Raw genomic sequence first — 24,752 nt, forward strand, 5'->3', positions numbered from 1 at the left:
TGTGCATATGTGTTTGTCAAGTCAAATTCCTGTGAGCATATGGCAGAGTAATATGGGTTTTTTTTTTTACAAATACACAAACCCAGCTTTTTATCCATCCCAAGGTACATGGCTCTAATTCTGCCAAGCCATTTACACTGAGCTTCTGCACAAAAACTATTCCCTGCCCCCCTTCCATCCAACATCCACATCACAAGCCTACACAGTGCTTAGATATGTGCACGTAATGTGTCGAGAGCTAAACAAATGGCTCGCCAGGCTTACTGCTCGCCGACGGCTGTCGGGTCGCTTCCACTTTCCACGCTTTATCCTTTTGAATGAGCACTATCCCAGACGAGAATTGGCAGGGGCTAAAGATAGTAAATAATACCAAAAAATCCCATCGTCATACATCTTTCCCAGGATTATACACTACAAAAAGTACATGTCATCTTTTGTCTAATCTCCAGCCAAATCAAAGCTTTAAACAAACTGGCAAAGGCCACTGACTCAACTACTGCAAATTCTTTGCGCTTCCCATAATCCTGATCTTAAAATGAACCTTTTATTTATGTTTTCTGGCAGCTCTATTCTTTACTCCCACAAAAAAGGGAATGTATTTCTCCCATAGTACCCTTCTTTGGCCAAAAAAAATGCTAAAACTACCTTTATTAAGCCTTATATTGGGAACAATCCGACCTACAGCAGAGGAACTCAATGTACACAGCAACCTCTGGTGGCTTTTAGGGGAATTATACTTCAAGTGGCTGTGTTCTCAAAACTGTAAAAGCAGATTTGGGTTCATGTAATAGCCGCTATAAAATAGGATGTGTAGAGCCTGGAGGTTTCCAACAGCTAATAGCTGACAGATTTTCCAAAAGGAAATCCCTATCTTACAATCTCATCCTCTAAAGTGCTTTGAGCAGAGTCGTGAGTTTGGTACAAATGTTATTGTAAGGTTACACAATAACAAAACAATAACGACCACGAAAAAGAAAAACATTGGAAATGTTTTAGTTGCGTCCAGGCCAGATGATTGCTTCTGAAGAAAGAGCAGGGTTTGATTCGTGTGTTTGTGAAAGGTCACCTGTGTTCTCAGTTATTGACGAGGCGTGCTGGGGTCTCAATGAGACGTTGTGTTCGTTACTTCTGGGGAAAACCATTCACAAGTGTGACAACCAGAACCTAGCACGGGGGGTGGGGTGGGTGTTTACGCACAAGCGAGCACACACGTGAACACTAAAGTATGCAAATTACTTTCATGAACCCTGAACAAACATAAGAGAGGCATTAGGCCTGTTATTGTTTGCCTTAGCGGTAATCAAAAGGACTAATGCTCCCACAGTGCACTGAAGCAGAGCTGACAAGACGGTACAGAGGACACAGTGCGTGTGACTAGCCCAACAGGTACGTCACTGTGTCAAGCTATTCACTGTCAAATGGAAAAAAATCAATCACATCAAATATTTAAGCTTTATTTGAAATATCTGACAACATAATTTAATATGCCTTATAACTGGCAGCAATGAAGAGTTATTTCTTTAAAAGAAAAAAAAAACATAAATCATTACATTTTCAGGTTTTCCAGCCTTGAAACACAAAAAAAATACATTTTATACATAAAAAGGCTTTTCTATTATCAACTAAAAAAAAAAAGAAATCTTCTCTCCTAACAGCGACAGCTGTTATTTATGCAAACACCAAAGCTGTTTTTCCCGCAGTCATAACCACAGAACTGTGCCAAGAAACCTTATTTCCACCTAAGGTGTCCATGTGATCATCTTGTTTTGTGTTGTAATAGTGTGTAGGGTTGTTTTTTTTTTCCCCAGAAGGTGTTATTCAGCAAATCATGGATGGTACAGATCCTAGAAAATGAGGAGTGTTTTTTAATCGTTTAAGACAAGTAAGGTTGGAGCTTGCTGTTGGCCTACTGAGTATATTACCACTCATGATGTTTTGAGTTTTGCCGACTCATCCTTTCAGTGTTTTTGTGTTTGGTTGTTTCCATCACTCATCTCCAGCGGGGAGATTTTCTTCGATCCTCTTGATAAACTTCATACGAATTTCAGTCACATTGTCCCCTCTCAGAGTGTCCTGGGCAAATTTCACATCCACAGCCATCTGGACCTAAGTCAGAATCATATTCATTAACTTCTTCTTCACACAAACTGTTCTGTAAAAATTTCCACATCTTAGCATTGCAACATTGGACCACCTTACAAGTGGTCCAAAATGCTCCAACAAAACCTCCTAAAAGATCTCCTGTCACATCTTATCCTTATGTCTTTGAACTGGCTTCCCATCATATTTCAGAAACCAATTCGAAATTCTTGTAACTGTGCATGGAGCACTGCATGGTCAAGCACCTTCCTATATTGAAGAGGACTTCAAACTGAAGCAGACCTGTGCTTTTCAGGTTGTTGCTCCTAAACTCTGTAAGCGTCTGCCACTGGAAATGAGAACTGTGAACTCAGTGGACATTTTTAAAAAGCAGTTACAGACCCATCTGTTTAGACTTCACTTAGTTTGAAGCATCAGTCTATTCTTATGTAACTACCTTTTTACTATTCTTTTATTTTGAAGCAATTTGTGAAGACCACTCTTGGACGGTGCTTTACAAAAAACGTTACTAACCTTGAGGTAATGTGAGTAATTTCTTGATTATGAGTTCAGATAGACTTTGTCAATAAGGATATTGTACTTATTTTAACTGGCATTTCCTCCTTGAAAAGAGTATTTCTCTTGACCCTACCATCTCCAGGGCTCCTCTGAGGACTCCACACAGCAGGTTGGAGTATATCAGCGTGCTGTGGTTATCCGGCAGCTCCACAAAGTCCACAAGTGGGTTGTTCTCAAGGATGAGGGAGAACTCATCCCCTGCTGGGCTCCAGTTAGTCACACTAGGAGTGACCCCCAAGTACATCTTAAATGCAACCTTGTAAGATTTAGGAACAAAAGAATGTCAGAACATGCCAGTTTATATTGACAACTATTTACAATGACTTACTGAGCACACATACATACTCATTAGCAAACCAGTGCACTTGTAGGCAATCCTCGTGACTATAACTAAGATGATCCTTCAGCTTCTCCTATGTCAATGCAAACTTCACGTTGCTTCACTTCAGGTAAACATCAAAAAATACCTGCAGACACTTCCTTTCTGATAACTGTCGTCTCCTGCTTCCTCTCCTCTGCAGCGCTCTTTCCCTGTGATTTGTCGCAAGAGGGCTGCACGTTTTCTCACGCATGCAAAAGTCATTCTATAAAGTTATTATATTCACAGGCACAAGGCAGATTTTCTACTGCTGTTTGTATGGGAAGGTAGTTTTAAAAAAAAAACAGTGTTTGTGAACATACAACAGACCTTCAGTTATATTCAACCGATGAAGGACAGGAGGTGGTTTCTGAGTTAGCTAAAGGCAATGTGAATTCCTCAAGTAGGGCTCTCATTGAGCCATCCAAACCGATGTCCCTCAGTGGTCCTCGGTTTACAGACCATGAGCCAAGTCCCTGAGCTAGTGTGGGATTACGTCCGTGGAACGACTCCATTAGCGAGCAGCAGAAACAGCTGGAGTACTAAACACAATCAGCTCTAGTCAGGAGACATGCATTAGCATGAACCTGAACAGTGACACAGGTCACTAAATGTGCATCACCTCTCTGAGGGAGAAGATTGCTTTTCATTCTGGTGTGTGAATCCTCACCTTTTTGAAAATTAGAACTTCAGCCTCAAAAGGCAGCGAGGAATGTGATCTTGTACTCTGGTTTATTAGGATGCACACTTGGTCCGAGTTACAAATATTCCCCTACCCCTCCCTACGCGCATCTCTTCTGAACCTCATCTAGGGTTAGGATGTTTCATCACAATCATTCCTTCTAAGCTTTCCATTCCTGTCGTCCCTCAGCCTCCTTGTTCTTGCCTCAGTCTTGGGAAAAGTCCACGGTCATGCTCTGATTGGCCCCGGACCCTTCCAATTACCTTAGCGATGACATCCGCCGTTTCTCGGAAATCCTGACACCTGCCGATGCTGGAGCGTGCCAGGAAGTCCTCGATCAGACGCACGCCGATGTTATAACCCCTATGAGAGAAAAAAATATAAATGAAAAGATGATAGCAAAGAGATAGAAGGTTCCAACACATCTTGAGGTCATTCACTTGGCAGATGCTAAAAGTTATGATAGAAAGGCCATGGCAACTTATCCTAACTAGAGGATCTGAAGACAACTGATGCGTCCCAGCCCAAACATGGCGTGCCTCGGACTAGTTAGCTTGCGACGCGCAGAGTGGGCACATCAGACTCACTACCTTCTAAGGCCAGATGAGACAACCCTCCTAATGATGAGATTGGAGAGAGCTTAGGGTTGCTCCACAACCAGAAAAGCAAAGTACATCCAGGCCAAAGTCCTGTCAGCGTTAAAGGATGTTGTGCCTTTTTTTTTTTTTTTTAACTCATCTATTTTTCTTAATCTTATTTTGTGGGGGGAAAAAAAAAGCGTTTCCAGCAGTACCTTCCAAAGAAATGTTCTCTGTGCTCTCTTCTTCAAAAGACAATTTTATAAACATTTTTAGAAACACCAAGACCTTAGTGGAACCTCTGACACTGAAGCGTTAGAAATCAAAGAGGATTAAGTCAACTCTCTGCCGAGTAGTGTCAACTGATGTCTGCAGGAGAGCCTAGCAGAAGGGTGAAGGTGTGCGTTAAGAGGACTGAGGCCTGACCAATCATTACTTTACTCTTGGTTAAACAAGCAAAAAGGCAAAAGTTGACATTAAACTTGTGCAGAGGGTGTACAGCTTAAATCCAGTAACATTTAAATATCGATATACATTATCTCATGTACTACTTTGATATGAGTATTGTAAGGTGCTGGTCGTATCCCTGTGTTTTTTTGGGGTCAAGTCAAAGTTTATTTGTTTAGCACATTTAAAAACAGCTTCAGCTGACCAACGAGCTGTACAGGCAATGCACAAAAACAGTGATGTTAAAATGACAAACGTACAGTCGAGACATTCTACAAAAGTGCAGGATACTCAGGAGCGATATTATCCTGCGTGGGAGAGGTGATGACATTTATCTCATTGATTGGTGCACGTCTGTTGATCGTATGCACATGACTTTTAAGATCTCTGTGTGTGTAAATACACCGCTGCATGATGCTCTGTGTTCACCAGTATGTTTGTTTCTCTGACCAGGAGAGTCGCTCACTGTGAGGTGCGAGAGATATGTCCGGAGATTATTTTGGGTGGCAGTCCTCCCAAAACTCTCTCTCATTTTAAGGCGTGCATGTGTGAAAACGGCTCTTCACTAACAAATGCATTGTTGTACCGCAAACAAACAGCTGCAGTTAGAGTAGGCTAAGTCGAGGAGGACATTTCAGAAGCATGAACTTGTAAGAGTAAGAGGAAAATAGAGACCTTATGGTAAGCAGAAGATCTATGCATTTGATGAAACAAAGACTATACATGTAATAATCTGAATATAAACATAGCTAGTAAAGAAGATGAGGGTTGTTTACATCTTGTCCAGTTGTTTATTGACTTCCTCATCATTCTCGTAGTCTTTACACAGCTGGGTGACGAGGGCTCCATAGGTCAGAGTGAACAGCTCTGAGTTCTACAACACAGAAAAACACCAGGATTATCTTAAAGTACTAAAATACTAAACATGCAAGTACATCCATATGGAAGGGATCAGTTGAAGGTTGTTCTTTTTTTTTTTTTACAAAAAGCAGATCAGGTTGAAATGAAAACAGTATTTCTATAATCTCAATTAGACGAGTCACCCCCAATAATTTACAAAAATGAAAGGGGGTTTTGGCAGTAAAACGTTATCAAGCACATTTAAGAAGTACGTGCCTCTCCTGTGATTATAGAACATCCTTAAATCTAGCAGGGCAAGATTAAAACAGCAATCAAATAAACTCTTCAGCCAATTTGGAAAGAGCCAAACACACAGGGGTACTTCTGCAACAGGAAGTCTAATGGTCCACGATTGTTTGTTATCTTAAAATACAGAGCAATTCAGAAGTAGCTCTGTTGATTTATGCAACAGTTCGTTTGGTAATGTGTTTTATGTAATCGCACAATTATGTCTGATTAGTTTTTAAGTTGTCTGCAGTTATTTATAATAATGTGAAGGAAGAAGGGGCAATGCTAGCTGTTTAGCCTGCAGGATACGACTCACTGTACTTATTTTCAAGGCCGCCAGTATTCAATAACAATGACATTACACTGGCTCAAATTAATGTCATACATCTAGCAACAGTCGTAAGACAAAAAGAGCTGACATGCAGCCTATTTCACAGAAACACCAGGTCGCGTTTCTGCTGCTGATAGCATGTTGCTAGCTGGTCTGTCATTAATCCTGCGGGAAGCCTACCATCTTCTTGCTGTCTGTCGTTCGGTTGGATTGCCTGGACATTGTGGACAGTATTACAGGATGACACAGGTGGCGACGCGATATTAATCCTTTATTTATTTTATTCTGGTTGAGTAGATATTTCCGTAATCACCAGTTCAGTCACGCACTTCCGCACGCGTCAAGCTAGCTAGCTTAGCTTCACATATTCACTTCCGGTTTTTACTGTAAATCAAAAGTTTGATTGTGAAATATTAAACCCTAATAAAGAACGTGTAAACGAAATATTACTAATATGAATACAGGCATACCTTATTGTTGATTTCACTTTCTTGCATATACGATATTTATTTTTTAAAGCGGAAACATCAGTCAATTAAATTATTTTGAAGAGAAATTCATGTCGTTTCCGGTTTACTCCTATCTACCTTAACGTTCAAGCGCCTGTCTCACCCTTTCTCGGCTGTTTTCCTCTTTGTACGATGTTTTATCGCCGTCTCGCGTTTTGGAGGGGGGACAGCTGTCCAACATTAGACTGTCCTTCTCATGTTTGACCACACGGTGGCGGTATACGCAGTACGTTTCTTACGGTCTATAAAATAAATTGATGATAAGTCACAATGCCTGAAACTGCTTTACAAATCAGGAAAAACACTCTCAGATCTGATAAACGTTAGTTTTTAGTTTTTTTCCCCCTTAAAATATAAAGTGTGCGTTTTAATGATGTTTGCGTGCATGTGTGCGCGCGCACTTGTGAGTATTTTAGCGAGAGAGAGAGAGAGAGAGAGAGAGAGAGAGAGAGAGAGAGAGCTGGACTCAGTAAGAGGTTTCAGATGTATCTATTCAGTCTCGTGTGTTTTTTTTGTCACGTTACGTCTTGACTTGTATATCTGAATCTCGAGTAGCACACCTGGCCAGGAAGGCAATCACCGCATCGCTGTGAAACAAAGTCGCTCTGCTTGAGATCCAGGAGGACGAGGTGTGCCGGTCAAATCAGAGGCTATTTAACAATAGCCGGCTCGGACTGTTGTTGCGGGGCTGTGGAGGAGGAGGTGCACCGGTGCGATGATGACGGGTAAATCTGTGAAAGACGTTGACAGATACCAGACTGTCCTCAACTCTTTACTGGCACTGGAAGAGAATAAATTCTGCGCTGACTGCGAATCAAAAGGTAAGGTGTCTATACTTGGTCACATCCTCTGCCTGCAGACAGTCAGTCAGTGCAAGACAGCCGACTCTCCTGCTCGTTTACTACGCTAGAAAATGCGGCATTGCATTCATCACCTATCGACCAATTACGTTGTAGATGGTGCAAGACACGGGGCCACATCCTTACAAGGCAGGAGCATGGCAGGCAGCTTTAACATGACATTAATAAGGATATCCATTAACACCACTGGGTAAGGTTTGATCACGTGTAAATCAAATGTTGATAAGTGAGAAGTTGGCAAAGTATGGAATTATGTATATATTTACAAGAACGCTTCTTGGACATCTGATGCTCACTAAATCCTCATCACTGTTCTTTCAGAGAAACACTCAAACTGATTTTGAGTTACCCTGAGCACATTGTTTCTGCATGATGATGGAGAATCAGTTTATGTGTAAATGGCAACGATGGCATGCATTACAATTAACAAGAGGGGACTACAATATTCCGACTTTATAGTGGCATTATTATAACATTATACTACTTGTTGTAATTCCTTCAGCCTCAGTAATAAGCCTACGTGTGGCAGACAATGGATCTGGGAAGTCATTGTTCTGACGTCACACTGTCCTTCATTTTTTTCTTTTTTTAGTCCAGGATGTCTATAACCTGCTGCAACCAATCCAAGATGTATTAAAGTATAATTTAACATATTACAACCGCCACACGTAGGCCTCCAGCTACATCACCATTAGCTATTTGCTGAACCAGATTTACTCAGATGATGCTGGTGGTTTTGGGTCAACAGTAAACACTTGCTGCTGTGGTTACAAATACACTGAGCTGGAGACTGAAACCAAAAACTCACACTACAACATTCTTTCTTCCTTCAGGACAAACTGTCAATAAGTTAATAACATGTGTGACTTTCAAATGTTTTAAAGCATGCATGTGATAATGCAGGTCTGTACGTCATTGACGAAAAAGTGCAATACCACAAAATCCTTCCTGTCGAAAACCTGTCAACTCCATTGTGTTGTTAGTGACAACAGTTTTGTTGTTCATGTTGTACAGAGGTGTTACATCTTTTTTATGACAAGGAGTTCTTTACATGCGAGTAACACAAGATTTTGAAGTATATTTACAATGAAATGTCCTGCTATCATTTGGTCGTCCTGATGATAATTCACATAGCTCGACTTGAGTTCACATTGACCTTTCTAATAACAAGTACCTCACCTTTCGAGTTTAAAAACAGTATTGTTCAAGCGGCTGTGCTCCTAAACCTGCATGGACGTGATGTTACCATTCTTTTGTTGAATGGTAAGTTGCCGTTTTTTGTTTTTTTTGTCAGGCCTGCACAATATGAGGAAAAACATCATGTTGCTGAATACTGTGATGGCAGCTATAATGTGCAAAATAAACAATTGATAGAGCTTGCGTAGTAGCTTGGCAGTTCTCTTGTCTTTCTGCTGTCCAGCATGTACACACAGTGCCTGCGTTTGTAACACCATCTCTCCCAATCTCACAATAAGTCAAAAATATGAGGAAGTAAAGTTTTCTTTTTCACCATAAGGTCCTTATGAGCTGGAGCCCGACTGATCAATGGACCAGCGGATAACATCGGAGGATATTAGCGACTATCAGTAACAATAATTTTATCTCTGCTATGCACTGATATTACTATAATTATTTACCACTGAAATAGCATTTCATTTGAGTTTTATTGTATTACACTAGCATTTCTCTTTCACCAGATGAGTGTGCTATATGGACTACAACCAGCATGATCACTCCACAAAGTGTTAAGCGGTGATTTGCGTCCATAAGGGGCCCTATTAAAGACGACATTTTCCTCGTCTCTCTTTCCCAAACGATGGTGCAAGCTAACCTCACCCCCCGCAACCAAGTTGTTGCTGTCAAACTGAGCTAGGGGCTTCATCTGATTGGCCAAATGGTGTGAATGCATGGCCCACACTCCCCTTCCAGCATTTGATAGGACTATGGTTTACATGTGTGGGTGTAAATCCATGACACTAATGGTTTGGTTGTGTTTTTTGCGCACGCTCATTTCCTTCTGGACCTCTGTGAACAGCGTTCCAACATCTCAAGCATCAGTCTGTTTGATGAAGTGGGATTCCATTGCGTGAGTTTGAAGTGGTTCTGATGTCAGTCAGCGGCACTGCTGGTGTTAAGATTAATGAGATTGGCCTTTCCATGGCTTATCCGAGAAATGATTTAAGAGGACAGCAGCACGTCACTCAGTTTCCACCTCAGTCATAAATTCTCAAGAGCAGACCTTGAGTGCACCAGTGCATGCTGTCACTCAGGTGAAACCCTTGGGATTCTTTATGAAAACTTCATGAATAGTATGAGTAGGAAGCTTCCTATAATAATGACTTCGGTAACATTTATTTTGTGGTGCTGGTGTCAGGTTCAGCGCTCCCTTAACAAACACAGAGTTAGACAGACATTACGTCAAGAAAATGGAGAGGAGAAACAGCGTCAGGGGTGGACAAACTCTTCAAAGATGGTTTCAAATCTTACAGCGCCTGCAAGAACACTTCTGCTTTATGACAGAGAGGGATGTAAGATGTTAGCTTTTTTGGGGGGATTCAGGCTGTGTCATGGCAAAGGACAACATTCCTGCTCTTTGATGCGAAAAGTTCTGCAATACATGTGTGCGTTTTTGTTTTGGGAACTATTCCGGTGTTGAGATGTCCGGTCGCTGTCTGCGTCTCTGTTATCTCTTTCTGGTTGCTTTCCAATGCAGGGGAAAAGGATCTGAGATGCTGATGCTGCAACACAAATATTTCATAAGAAACACTTAAGGGGTCAGGTGGCTGCCGAAAAAAGGCTCTGATGTAGAGAGAATTATTTATTACCAGCATCCTTGCGTAACACAAAATAGCATCATTACACTGACTGGAATTAGTTATCCTAATGATGGAGCTTTTGCATGAAGACATTTCTGATATGTGTTTTCCGCAACGTAATTTGCCCTGTTTTTCTTTATTTCATTTCTTAGCTTTTCTGCTAAACAAGCCATCTTGATAAACAAAAGTGGGTTTGTGTTTGTCTGTGGTTGGGATGACGTGATAGGAAGGTCTCTCAATCGAGAGATGTAACAAGAACACAATGAATACTTTGTTTAATAATACAAGGTTTTGTGTGTTTGATATTTATAATTTGTGAGCTCTTGGTAAAAAGAACATGTTCTGCATTTATTATTTCACAAATTTAAGAATAAATGTCTCCTAAAAGATCACATCGTACATCTCATTTCCCACCTTCTTTCATGTGACTGAGCTCTTGAATCATATGACACTGTGATCTGGATTTGTGCTTGAAGAGAGGCATTTATCCTCCTAACAGATTAGCACTTTTTTTTTTTTTTCAAATCTGTGTGTTACTCCACTGTGCTTTAGTTGACAAGCACACACTCCTACTAATCCACACGTGCACACCTTTAAGACGCATTCGTCCCCTCCCCTCCCTGCTCTCCAGTCAGGTGTTAGGCCATATGGTGGGCGATGAGGTTTGTTGTAATCTTGTTTGCTTTGTCAGAGATTACTGTGCGTTTATCACTGGCCTCCCTCCAGTTGATTGAGGAGGAAGTGGACCTAGCGTAAGGAGGGAAGTGCATGTGTACACCAACACATGAAAACACACAAAAACATACAGTAGTTTTATCAGGCAGTGATACGGCAGCAATGAAACACGATCTCTGCTTTTTGACTGTGGTTTACTACCTGTGGTACAACTCTCTCTTCCTCTGTACAGCGTGGCATGTATTTTTTTTATTACCACTTCCTTACAGTGTCCATTATACGGTAAATCCTTAATACTGCCAGGAAATAACAATGTGATGGTAAAGAGAGGGTGAGGCGAGTGCATAATGTAGTCAACAATTCAACCTCTGGCTTCAGTCTCAAGGGGAGGCATGCACATGTGTGTGTGTGTGTGTGTGTGTGTGTGTGTTTACATAAAAGCCTTCCTCCTTTATTGTCTCCATTGTAAGTGTGTTTACGTACACGCCAGGCCCCGATTGCCATGGTGATATCACCTGGCAATATCATGCCTTTTCCCCGTGCCTCCACCAAGCCTCCCTGCTTTCAAATCTCATCCAATTAGAAGCCAGCAGGAATTTCCCTTTGAGACGAGGAGGTGATTGGCTGTTTGTGTCCCCTAACTGGCACTGAGTTTAGACTCCCAGAGAACCAAGGAGAGGGTGGCAGCATGCTTTTATTCTGCACTACAGTGTTCAGTACAGCCATGTGTATACTATCATATACTGCCATGGCTGGATGACCCCTGGGAAAAATAAGCATCTTGCCACCTTTAAGAAACATTTATCAGAGAGAAGCCAAAGTTTAGATTATAAAGCAGACCCCCTTAACAGTTATATGAAATTGGGCTAATTTATAGCAGTATTTCTATTCACAAACAGAGATCAGGAATCATTGAGAGTTACATTTGAAAGCACAGTGCGACAAAAAATATAGTATTCAAACACTTTACTCAAGATCACAATCATTGCAAGGAGTCTTCTATTGTTACTTTTATTGTTGAGTAAGTGAGCGTCAACCTTCAGTTTTGAAAAATAAAGCAAATGCGGCATTGCAAAAAAACTGCAGTTCCTCGAATGTCCACTTGGGACAGGCACAAAAAAAAAAAAACAATGACTCTCCATCAAGCCCTAATGTTGAAAAGTGAAGCTAACATGAAAGTGCAAAGAACTGTCAATGTGAGGCTGGCTTCTCAAACGAAAGGAATTCCCAATAATTCCCATGTAAAAATTCCCATTGTTCCCAGCAGACATAAACTTGTCTCTAGCCTGGTATAAAAAACAAGTTTGGTATTTAGAGCCAATTGGTCCAAAGTGTACTGTGGGTATTTTGTAAACTAATCTGTTGTGAATATATTACAGCCATGAGACAAGAAGGCAGGTGAGTGTGATGTAGCCTTAGCTAAATCCCCTTGCTGACCTTTAGCTGTCGGCTTTTTCCTGACTTTTTAATCTTGCTATCAAGATGACTGGCTGGACGAGGCAGATGGGTGTGTTTCACCAACCAAGAGCTTCCTTTGGCCTTTCATTGACTCCGCCTCTTTGCCTTATTTTAGATAAGCCGGAAGTTAGTTGGAGAAGATAACGCCCCCTCAGAAACCAATGGGTGACGTCGACAAGACTACGTCAGTGTTTTTAAAGTCTATATATCCAACATGCTATTGTTTTAATAAAGAAACTGATCTGTGCTTTTTAGCTCTAATGTACACTCAGTAAAATAAGCCTTTTAAAAGAATAACATAAAAAATGTCAATGAGTTAAATAATCTGTATTAGTAAAAGGCTTACATGAAGCTCAACAGGCAAATGAGCAAAACGTGATTTTAAGAGACTCTAAACTATGTAACAGCCATGAGGTGTCTTACTCATCTTTTCACGTATAACCCATTTCACTTCACTGACTCACCTGCAGCATCACAGTTGGGACTCTTGCAGTGTAACACAGATGGTGGGTGTGTATGAGTAAATTATCAATAGGGGTCCATCTGTTTTGCTCAGTCTGGGACTGGGTCACTTGGTGGCCTCTGGGTTTATGAAGGGGTTTAGATACTGAGGGGCTAAAGGATGGAGCGAGTCTACAATAGTGTGTGGAGTGCGTATGAGGACGCAGAATCCACTAATGACCGAGGCTCTGTGGGATTGTCTTGACACATGTAGAGAACACCTTTCATCCTTGTGTTATATGTGCTAATGAGCCTCATCTTTCTGCTCGTGCGTGTGTGTTTGTGTTTGGTGGGTGACCATGTTGGTGCTGTGTGGTGATTTGAAGTTCCTCAACAGTTGCTCTATTATAAATGTATTGTTCCACATTAGGGTGTTGGAGCTGATCGAAAGGCCTGTTTTTCTACACCTTTACAGTACTGTGCAAGTGGAATAAAAGCAGCTCAAAGCTGTAGAATTAGACAGGTGGCTTCATCAATTAACTTTGTTTGTCTTGCCAAATATCCTGTTTTGTTGTCAACTTTCCCCGGGGTCTTAATGTGGCGCTGTCTCCATTTAAATTACTGTCGAATCATGAAACCTGGATAAAAAACAGAGGCTCAGCAGAAGAAGAAAAAAAAATTGGCAATACTGAATTATCTGTGTGTCTGGAGGAGGAAAGGTATGTGAACAAGTGTGTGCTTGTCACTGCATCAGAGTTAAAGACCGCCCATTTCAAAATGTAAGATTAAGTTTGTTTTTAATGCAGTTGATGACTGTTTGTTTTCATTTGGAATAAAAACACATTACAGGTCAAAGGGCAATTATCTGCATTTTATAGTACATAGTTCATCATCGTGGACACGAGGCCGTGTTTCGATGTCTTTACGTTGTCTTTAAGAGTTCCAAGGAAATGTGGTGTGGTGAAAATCAGGGAGAGAGAAAGTGGGGAATGACGTGCAGGAGAGGAGCCACAGGTCGGATTCGAACCTGGGCTGCCTGCTGGAGGACTGCAGCCTCTGTACATGGGGAATACAATTCACCACAGTATTAAAAAATGTTGCAGGCATTAACATTGACTGTCAGTATCTATCTATCTATCTATCTATCTGTCTATCTGTCTGTCTGTCTGTCTGTCTGTCTGTCTGTCTGTCTGTCTGTCTGTCTGTCTGTCTGTCTGTCTACATATACATTATATTTATTATGTGTAGTACACAGAATATAAATATACAGAAGTTGTAAGAAAAGAAATCCCAAAACACTGTTGACAATGAGTCACTCAGTTTACAGTTATTTGTAAAATATAAAAGATCATCATCTTCTGAAAGAACTGAGTGACAGAGAGCATCATTACAGATCACTGTTTGCTGTTGGTCATACCCCCTCTTCATCCCAGCGGGTCATCAAACAGCTACAAGTCCATCATTTAATGACTCTAAAAAAAAAAGAAGTCCTCTTTTGTTTGTCTCTGTCCTTGGCTCTCCATCGAGCTCAGCCTTCCTCTCCCCCTGATGTGCTTTCAAGCCGCATGTTGAACAACCACAACCGCAGTCTGTTCATGCCAGGATGATTCATCCATCTCTGCAAACCCACCAATTTTGGGTAGTTTGCCCTAGAAAAAAAACGGAGGGCAGATTTATTCATTGATGAATCTTTAACTTTCCCTTCAAAGGAGATGGTTGCATTCTCTCTTTGATTACAAAAAGAAGAAGAAGCTTCTTCTTTGTGTTTTTCAAACAGTTGAGAAACAGGACGCTGTAATGCAAACTCTTCAATACAGAAAATCTGATTTGTACAGATTTTTCCCTTCCAGCTCTCCTTCCATTTTTAGACGTCTGTTCCACCTACTCCCATTCTGCTATATCTGTTCAAAGTACCTGGAGGTGTGCGTTGTTGCTGGACAGACATATTTTATATGGCTCCTCTTACTCAAGCTGTGCATTGATTTGAAACAGAGGTTACTGCGGTGCATTGTGCAGGAGTGATCGCTTTAAACAACTTCAACTTCTTCTTGTTTTGGACCTGCTTACCCCAATCGACACATGAACATACAGAAAACAGAATGCATAGTACAGTGAAACAAGAGTCTTATAACTGCGAGTAAGATATGCCAGAAAGACAGAGGGGGGATAGGAATGAATGGGAGAGATAAGAAAAATGCCAGCCAGGAGGACACAGAGCGGCAGTAGAACGAGGATGAAAAGGAAAAAAAAAGTAATCCCAGTGTCCTGGGAGTTCGATACAATTGACAATCTCTCTTCCTCTGTGTCAGTGCCAATGTTTACAGCAGTTAAGCTGGCTTTGCTGACTAATTCTACTATTATGAGCCGGCATGACAGCTAATGCTGCAGCCAGACAAACGCGGGGTGATTGGACACCCTCTGTCTGTCTCGTGACCGTGTGTTTACTGTTTCTGTTTTTCTCTTTGTACTTTAATTTGCTTTTGTACCCATTGGTGTCTTTTCATTTTTTTAATCTAAAAAAGGTGCAGTCGGCAAAACCTACAAATACATCAAAACAGACTGCTGGTCTTATGCTTGCCTTTTAACAATGCATGATCCCATTTGGCAGTACTTCGGGAAGCATCCGAGACAAGATGCTATTTTTTTTCCACTCTGCGAGCAGACAGTGTTTCCGCAGCTTGCAGAAAGAAGAAGGATTTGCATGTTTGTGTTCTCAAACTTCCTCTCTCATTTGCATGGCTTTTCTTAAACAATGGACCATGACTTGGTTGGTTGTCAGGAAATGTCCAATCCAAATGAAAAACTGCTCTCCCACCTAGTGGCGAAAGGGCCAAAGTGCAACCACTTGCAGAAAGGTTGCCAAGCAAGGACTCGTGGAGAAGATAAAGTGGAGAGATGGAGACAGAGGACGAGAGTGGTTCAGCTGGTTCAGAGAGCGAGCAGGGGAGGAGGGAGCAGGAGAAAAAAAAAGATGGAGGACAGAGATGTGGCTGAGGAGGAGGAGGAGGAAGAGGAGGAGGGGCAAGAAGAAAGAGAGATGTAGGAAGAGATGAGAGGGAAAAGCTCCAGGATTCTCTTTGAAGCTGACAGTATTCTCTGAAGAGGAAAGTTGCATAATTCCTGCGGAAAAAATGGCCTGACACTGTTTTTATTTTGCCCTCTAAGAGTTGTCTGTCCAGAAAAGTGTCCTCACAGCCGTGCAAATAGAGGGAAGACACAGGCTAATGTCTGAACATTACACTGAATGTGAAAACTAAAATCTATAGAGCTTGTGGGTACATAGCACCCAAATGTTATTATGCACACATATAAGAAGGACAAAATGTCCCTCTCTGAAATCCAGGCACCCACATACACAGGCTCATGACCAAATGAGTAATCTTCCCTGCAGGTATCCAGGCTCTGAGTGTGTAAGTATGTGTTTAAGTGTGTGTGTGTGTGTGTGTCTGTGTGTCTGTGTGTCTGTGTGTGTGTGTGCGTGTCTGACTTTCCACTCCCCCACTCTCCTCTCAGTCTCAGTTATGTAGGCTAGCTTTCCTATTGGTTCCCATTATGTGCCAGGGCAGCGCATGACTTACACAGGATTAGATTTTGTTCCCAGCTGAATTCAAACTCCTAATTGAATTTCAGGCTTGTCAGTCTTTAATTTGACTAAAATGTATTTTTCTCAGCCATTCAGCGTTTGATTCGCTCTTTAACTCTCCTAGATTAACTCTGCATCTTTATGTAATTGTTTTTCTCCTGATCTGTTGCCTGATGTCTTGATTGCCGCTCTACTCACATAAACAACATTACACTCTGCCCTCTTCTCTCTGCCAGGTCCGAGATGGGCGTCCTGGAATTTGGGCATCTTCATTTGTATCCGTTGTGCTGGAATCCACAGAAACCTGGGGGTCCACATCTCCAAAGTCAAGTCTGTGAATCTTGACCAGTGGACCCAGGAGCAGGTCCAGGTAAAAGCTCACACCACACATTCAAAGATTTAAGAAGGCGACATTTGCTACATGCTAATGTCTAAAAAACATTACGCTGTGTCCAACAAACAGTAGGCCTACAGATGGATTCCAGAAATATTAAAGTGATACGGTGTATGATTAATGTATTCATTTAATCCACATTATAGTCAATGTCATATTGCTTTTCCTTAGAGTTTGTATTGAACCTAATAGATTTAAGGCTTCTAATGGGTACTAAGGAAAATACAACTATAATCAATTATAATCTATATTGATAGCGGCAAACTGTGTTTTGTTACAGCCCTTGTCATTGTTGACTATAAACAGTTAACCTTGTGTTTGTATGAGAGGAGACGGAGGAAGTCTGCACCAAATCAGAAAGACAAATCAAGGCTGCCAAGAAATACAAGGTGGCTCCAATCTGGTTCAAAACAACAACAATAGAATATTAGGGGTGGCTGTGACTCAGTGGTAGAATTTGTTGTCTCTCAATCAGAAGGGTGGGGGTTCGAACTCTAGCTCCTGCGGCCACATCCACCTACGTCCGATGTGTCCTTGGGCCAGACTTTTAACCCCAAAATTGATTTGTCAGCGCAGTGTGAATGTGTATGAATGGATTAGTTTATACTGATGGACACTTCGCAAAGCACACTCTGCCGTCACTGTGTGAATGAGTGTGTGTCACCTGCGGTGTAAATGCACTTTGAGTTGTCAGACCAGGAAGTCTGTTTACTATAAACTATTGAAAAACAGTTTTTGTTTTCCGTCACTAATTCAAAAGAACATTTAAAGAACAAAAACAAATGCTTTTACAAACAGACCAAAGCCAAAAGAGTTTGAAGAGAAACACATCCCCCTAGACTTAGCTTAGCTTAGCCTAAAGACTTGAAAATGGGCTTGTTTGCATCCAAAGCACTGGGATTTCCAAATAAATATAATATACTTAGATACTGGTAGTAAGACTAACTTTATGAAACAAACTACAGACCACTTCACAACTGGTACGAGTAAATGTTCTTTGGCCACTCAGTAGGTGTGTGTCCTGTAGTAGTGATACAAAATACAAAATAAGATAGACAAAAAAAAACTCTTTTCTTACTGCTTTCCTCTTCTTGCCCATTTCTCCTCCCTTGTTCCCTGGAGACTTGTTTTCTCCCATAGTACCTTGTACTTCGCCAGACCTATTTCCACACTGTGTTGCAGAGATTATGTGTTTAATTAGGTGAATGAAAGTATATTTACTCTGTTAATTTTAGACTTTTCTTTTTTTTGATTTCACCCATTTTAAACAAGATCCTGTGTTCAGAATAACCAGCAGTCAGGGCAATGTTTCTTTTTCTGAGTGCAGGACTGAATAACAAAAAGAAGTGGTTGCTGCAGACACAGCCATATTCTGAATACTTGCACACTTACATACAGTAGAGAAGGATATACTTTCTTATTAGTATGCTGTACAGCTTGTCAAAGTCTGTCAGGCAAGAATGTAAGTATTATGCTTCCCAGTGAGATTATCCCTACAGTCAGCATCTTTATTTTAGTCTTTTAAGATAAACAATCCCACGTCTCTATCAGAATGTCTTCCGCACAGGCTGGAAATAAGGCCTTGGATATTGAATCATTTTTCATTACCATGCTTCATATTGAGAAATTGGTAGTGACGTGTCTCACTGTCACCAGTGTGTTCAGGAGATGGGCAATGCCAAAGCCAAACGCCTGTATGAGGCTTTCTTACCTGAGTGCTTCCAGAGGCCTGAGACAGACCAGTCTGCAGAGATCTTCATCAGGGACAAGTACGATAAGAAGAAGTACATGGACAAGGTCATTGACATCCAGATGCTCAGGGTAAGTCCTCACACACACACACGGCACGCAGGGGGAAAAAAAGAGCTTGTCTCTCAGGCAGTAACAGCAGAGATAAAAAGTGAATATTTTCTAGTCTTGTCTCCAGAACAAGGCCACTCCACTTAAATTGTCTGCTGAGCAAAGCCATTTGTTTTGTTTTTGCAGAAAGAAAAGAGCTGTGACAACATACCCAAAGAGCCAGTGGTGTTTGAGAAGATGAAATTGGTGGGTTTGTACACCTCAAAAGGCGACACTTCTGCTCGTATCATCGTAATATTTCTGCGGCAGCAGAGAAGTTTATGCTTAATTTTTTTTCTCGACATGAGTTGGATTCTTTTCGAATACGGCCATACTGCTTAGGGACACGGCCTTAGGAGTGAAACAAAACAAGGAGACGCGGTGTGGGTCAGTGAGGAGAAGGGGACACCGGGTACATCTCAAAAAGATGAGGTTTTTAGAAAGCCGGGGAAAGTGGGAATACATCTGCTGGGGTCTTTTTGTTTTCACAAGAGTGGGAGTGTCATTTCAGCATGAGAGAGTGTGCAGAAAAAGGATTGTGCTCATTCGTCAATTCAGACATGCAGCATTAATTCTGCTGACTTTCTATGTTATGACAGAAAAAAGACATCAGCCCGAAGACAAATTCCCAGTGTCTAACTGACCTGCTTGGATTAGGTATTGCACCTCACACCCAACCTCCATTAAAGCCAGAAATATGACAGGCTGTTCTTACTTGTTTGTTTTTAAAGGCACGCAGGCAAACCAAACACAAAGCCTGACTATTCGAATTATGATAAGATTCGAAGTTATACACAGGTTATACTGAAAATAATCATAATGCTTTCGTCTACCCTCCATTAGATGCCCCTGCTCCTTGTCCTGCAGTGTCTAATGGTGGAGGATGTTTTCCAGACAGTAATAAGAGCCCAGCGGTGTCCAATCCAAGTTTGGCACACTCTGCTCTGGATCTCTTCAGCTCCCTGCCAGCACCGTCCTCTGCTTCCTCCTCTACAGCCACGGTGGGAGATAACACACTGTACACACTCTACTGTCTGCTCTCCACAGAGCCTTTATGTTCTTCCCCGTGCTAGCAGCAGGGCTCTAAGGATGGCAATGTGGATTGAATAGGCCGTCAAACATTTTGGTCTCAACAATGCATTGCTATATAACAGACATCGTTTATGAAGGATAAATTGTACTCACTTTGGCAATCCTATATCTTCTATTTTTTTCAAATCATTTGTCTATTAGATGGATTGAAAATAAGCGAGCCAAAACGCAGGAATTCTACTCTTCTAATTATGGCATGACGTTAAGTTTCAATGAACATGCTATAGCAGGAGGGTGGATCTTGAAAACACCAGCATGTTTGCAACATCATTGTAAATATGTTAGAATATGATTTAGGTCAAAACACCAGTCTCCCTTACTTCATAGATGATTTACAGAAAGGAATTAGTGAGAGTAATAGAACACAGTCTCTGCTGAAGTTAAAGCCAAATAAACAAAACAAAACCATTTAAAGACATATAAAAGCTACCCAAGGAGGACAAGCAACACAATGGAGACACTAATGAACTACAAAGATACTGTAAGTAAGGGAACATCAACGCATTAATCCAAAATACTAACAGGAAACAATCAGGTCTAATTCTGATTTAGGAGGGTTAGGGTCTTTTATATTCCTGTGCCCATGCATTCTCACTTTGCCTCATAATCTGTTAATCCCCAAGTTTGGTCCCATAGTGCTGCTTGCAGGTACAGAGACTTCTCTTCCACATTATATCTGCGCTTGTAGCATGTCTCACCCTTGCTTATATTCTTTTTGAAGATAACTGAATCCTCCCTCCATTTCTTTGCTCCTTTCTTCCCACCCACCCACCCTCCCATCCATCCCTGATCTGCCTCTCCAGCCTGTTTCCAACTCTATGCCTCAGAACAGAGTGACTGCCTCGGTGCCTGAAAACCTCAGTCTGTTCCTCGATCCTGCATCCAAAGGAGACAAGGGCACTGTCAAGAAGCTGTCCAAGGACTCTATTCTCTCCCTGTATGCCTCCACCCCCTCGATACATGCCAGCAGTATGTCTGCTCATGGTAAGAAGAGAGGTTGTCAAATGTTGTTTTGTCATTGTTTCATTGAGTCTTAAATACAGAATTTGCATCAAATATTCCCTTTTCATGTCCAAAATTGCTTCCTTCCCTTTGTCTGTTTTTGTTTTCAACAGGTTTGTATATGAACCAAATGGGATATCCGACACACCCGTACGGATCGTACCATTCTTTAGCACAGGCAGGTGGAATGGGAGGAACCATGATGACGTCTCACATGGGCGTGATGGGACAGCCACAGGGAGGCATGATCGGAGCTCAACAGAATGGCCTTATGGGTGCCCAGGGGGTCATGGCTCAGCCTGGTGGTGTAATGTCCTCACCCTATATGACCCAGGGCATGATGGGACATCAGCAAAATGGGATTATGGGACAGCAGCAGAGCGGGATGATGGGACAACAGCAGGCTGGAGGTGTTGCCCCTTTACCACATCAGCAGGTGTATGGCGTGCCGCAAGCCCAGCAGCTACAGTGGAACCTGACTCAGGTGTGTGTGTGTGTGTGTGTATTTGTTTCTGACCATATTAACTATGTTAAAGTGGAAAAAGATGTGTTTATACCAAAGTCTGTTTTTTGGCTTTCAGGTGACTCAGCACATGGCAGGCGTGAATATCTACAACACCAATGGTATGATGGGATATAACAGTCAACACATGGGAGGCTCAACAGCTCCAAGCTCGGCACACATGACAGCACACGTTTGGAAATGATCTCATTTGTCCTGAAGGTGGTGTAACGCCAATTTGCCACAAAAGAGAGGAGAGCTGAGTAGTAAGAATCAGTGAATTAGACTCCCCAAGAGATATTTTCTGACACAAGGGAGGAGGAGGAGGAGGAGGAGGGGGGGAGATCAAAGACTGAGAAGGTGTGAAGAAGAATAAGGTTCAGGAAACCATTGCTACCTCTCTTTCTCTCCCCTCTCTGCCCATGCTTCCTCTTCCCGTCTTATTCATGGCCATGTTTTGCATATCTCCGTGCTTGCCTTCAATAGATTTTCTTAAAACGACCAAGACAACGGTGTTCAAAGATGAGGAGTATATTTACCTCTTTGTACTTTTAGCCCAGCACATCTGCTGTTTACTGTCACTGACACCCATATACAGGTAAAAGCCAGTAAATTAGAATATTTTGAAAAACTTGATTTATTTCAGTAATTGCATTCAAAAGGTGTAACTTGTACATTATATTTATTCATTGCACACAGACTGATGCATTCAAATGTTTATTTCATTTAATTTTGATGATTTGAAGTGGCAACAAATGAAAATCCAAAATTCCGTGTGTCACAAAATTAGAATATTACTTAAGGCTGATACAAAAAAGGGATTTTTAGAAATGTTGGCCAACTGAAAAGTATGAAAATGAAAAATGTGAGCATGTACAATACTCAATACTTGGTTGGAGCTCCTTTTGCCTCAATTACTGTGTTAATGCGGCGTGGCATGGAGTCCATGAGTTTCTGGCACTGCTCAGGTGTTATGAGAGCCCAGGTTGCTCTGATAGTGGCCTTCAACTCTTCTGCGTTTTTGGGTCTGGCATTCTGCATCTTCCTTTTCACAATACCCCACAGATTTTCTATGGGGCTAAGGTCAGGGGAGTTGGCTGGCCAATTTAGAACAGAAATACCATGGTCCGTAAACCAGGCACGGGTAGATTTTGCGGTGTGTGCAGGCGCCAAGTCCTGTTGGAACTTGAAATCTCCATCTCCATAGAGCAGGTCAGCAGCAGGAAGCATGAAGTGCTCTAAAACTTGCTGGTATACGGCTGCGTTGACCCTGGATCTCAGGAAACAGAGTGGACCGACACCAGCAGATGACATGGCACCCCAAACCATCACTGATGGTGGAAACTTTACACTAGACTTCAGGCAACGTGGATCCTGTGCCTCTCCTGTCCTCCTCCAGACTCTGGGATCTCGATTTCCAAAGGAAATGCAAAATTTGCTTTCGTCAGAAAACATGACTTTGGACCACTCAGCAGCAGTCCAGCTCTTTTTTTCCTTAGCCCAGGTGAGACGCTTTTCGCGCTGTTTCTTGGTCAACAGTGGCTTGACACGAGGTATGCGGCAGTTGAAACCCATGTCTTTCAAGCGTCTCTTGGTGGTGGATCTTGAAGCACTGACTCCAGCAGCTGTCCACTCCTTGTGAATCTCCCCCACATTTTTTAATGGGTTTTTTTTCACAATCTTGACCAGGGCGCGGTGATCCCTATTGCTTGTACACTTTTTCTGACCACGGTTTTTCCTTCCCTTTGCCTCTCCATTAATGTGTTTGGACACAGAGCTCTGAGAACAGCCAGCCTCTTCAGCAATAACCTTTTGTGTCTTTCCCTCCTTGTGCAATGTGTCGATGGTCGCCTTTTGGACAGCTGTCAAATCTGAAGTCTTCCCCATGTTTGTGTAGGCTTCAGAACTGGACTGAGAGACCATTTAAAGCCCTTTGCAGGTGTTTTGAGTTATTAGTTTGTGGCACCAGGTATCTTCAAAATGTAACCCTAACACAATATTCTAATTTTGTGACACACGGAATTTTGGATTTTCATTTGTTGCCACTTCAAATCATCAAAATTAAATGAAATAAACATTTGAATGCATCAGTCTGTGTGCAATGAATAAATATAATGTACAAGTTACACCTTTTGAATGCAATTACTGAAATAAATCAAGTTTTTCAAAATATTCTAATTTACTGGCTTTTACCTGTAGATGTTCTTATTTGGTCAGAATAAGTCAAGACAAAAGGTTAGTCTAAAACTCAATTGGTTGATGTCATAGACTGCATAAAAAGATGGACGACATGACGGCTCCCCAAAACTAAAACATTTTGAGCTCCCTCAATTGATTGACTGCAGCACAGGTCATAAGGCCCGACCTCCAAGATAAAAGATGGTCAACTGGGACATGACCTTTTTTTTAAAACAAAACAAGTTTGTCTGTCTTTAACTATGTTCTTATTGTGCTGGTTGTGTTTGTGAAGTTTAGTTTGTATCAGTTATTTCATTCTATATAAGAGGACAGCTCCATCAGCAAATGCGGCTGCTGTCGTGAAAGAGGAACAGCTTTAAAAGAAATGAACAATAGAGTCATTAAACTTTTCGCATCTGTGAGTATCTTCAAAACCGACACAAAAATATGTTCCGCTGTGCCAGCCTGAGGGATCTCTCTTGTTGAATGAATGTTTTGGTTATTGGAAGGAGCAGGACGCCATAAACATAGTAAAGTATCATGCACAGACTACAACACCAAATGATGTTACCAGTGCAATATGTCAGTGCCTGTTCAGCAGGTCATTTGGCTTCCTTTTTGTACAACAGTAGGAGAGGAAGGTGCTACGTCCATCTTTATATCCAGTCTATGATTGATGTCTCATCAAGTCTTTTTTTTGTAAGTAGTTGTCAGCACTTCTGTTAAGGGTCAACAAAAGTGGTCTGTGAACTTTCTCACTAAACATCTTCTCTCATCTGGTATTTGATCCTGCCTACAAATCCCTCTATTTTAGCCCTGCTCGAAACAGGCTGTTTCTGTGTCTGTATCTTTAAATGCAAGTGATCTGTGTTCAACCAAGGCCCTCACTAGAAGGGCCTGGGGAGCTTGGGCTTTCTCGCTCCATGCCCTATTGTTTGTGGTGAGAAAGCAGACTCAGATGGTACCTAGCTATTGGAGTGTCATCCGCCTGGGGGGGAAGGAGTTTAATGCCCTTTGTGATGTCATGAAGTTAATGTGGTCAAACAGCCTGTTTGAGCACACAGCTTGTGGAAAACTGAAGCAGAGGGAGAGGATGGACTTTTCTAATCATTGCGGGGTTTGTAGGCAGGCTAAAGACACTTTCGAGTTAGAAAAGCATGGTGAAGTGTATTTTGCATAATATGTGACCTCTAAGCTTTTTCCAAGGTACATTTTTAACAG

General features: G+C 41.7%; 2 protein-coding genes across 3 annotated transcripts; one reads left to right on the forward strand and one right to left on the reverse strand.

The window, feature by feature from the left end:
• Positions 1 to 1,433: 1,433 nt before the first annotated feature.
• trappc3 (trafficking protein particle complex subunit 3) lies at positions 1,434 to 6,910 on the reverse strand. 2 transcript variants are annotated; one of them, XM_079367811.1, is made up of 5 exons: positions 6,795 to 6,910; positions 5,500 to 5,597; positions 3,962 to 4,061; positions 2,732 to 2,914; positions 1,434 to 2,106 (listed from the first exon to the last, which is right to left on the reverse strand). In XM_079367811.1, the coding sequence occupies exons 1-5, from the start codon at positions 6,870 to 6,872 to the stop codon at positions 1,987 to 1,989; spliced, it is 579 nt and encodes a 192-aa protein (XP_079223937.1). In that variant the 5' UTR covers positions 6,873 to 6,910; the 3' UTR covers positions 1,434 to 1,986. The 2 variants fall into 2 exon arrangements, with proteins under 2 accessions (XP_079223937.1, XP_079223938.1); XM_079367812.1 differs by lacking the exon at positions 6,795 to 6,910 and adding an exon at positions 6,363 to 6,548.
• Positions 6,911 to 7,156: 246 nt separating this feature from the next.
• smap2 (small ArfGAP2) lies at positions 7,157 to 21,947 on the forward strand. Its single transcript, XM_079368224.1, has 9 exons — positions 7,157 to 7,512; positions 16,761 to 16,894; positions 18,575 to 18,739; positions 18,905 to 18,964; positions 19,357 to 19,414; positions 19,601 to 19,758; positions 20,653 to 20,833; positions 20,965 to 21,335; positions 21,433 to 21,947. The coding sequence occupies exons 1-9, from the start codon at positions 7,407 to 7,409 to the stop codon at positions 21,556 to 21,558; spliced, it is 1,359 nt and encodes a 452-aa protein (XP_079224350.1). The 5' UTR covers positions 7,157 to 7,406; the 3' UTR covers positions 21,559 to 21,947.
• Positions 21,948 to 24,752: the final 2,805 nt, after the last annotated feature.

The sequence above is a fragment of the Symphodus melops genome, assembly GCF_947650265.1.
Source record: "Symphodus melops genome assembly, chromosome: 18".
NCBI classification, from domain to species: Eukaryota; Metazoa; Chordata; class Actinopteri; order Labriformes; family Labridae; genus Symphodus; species Symphodus melops.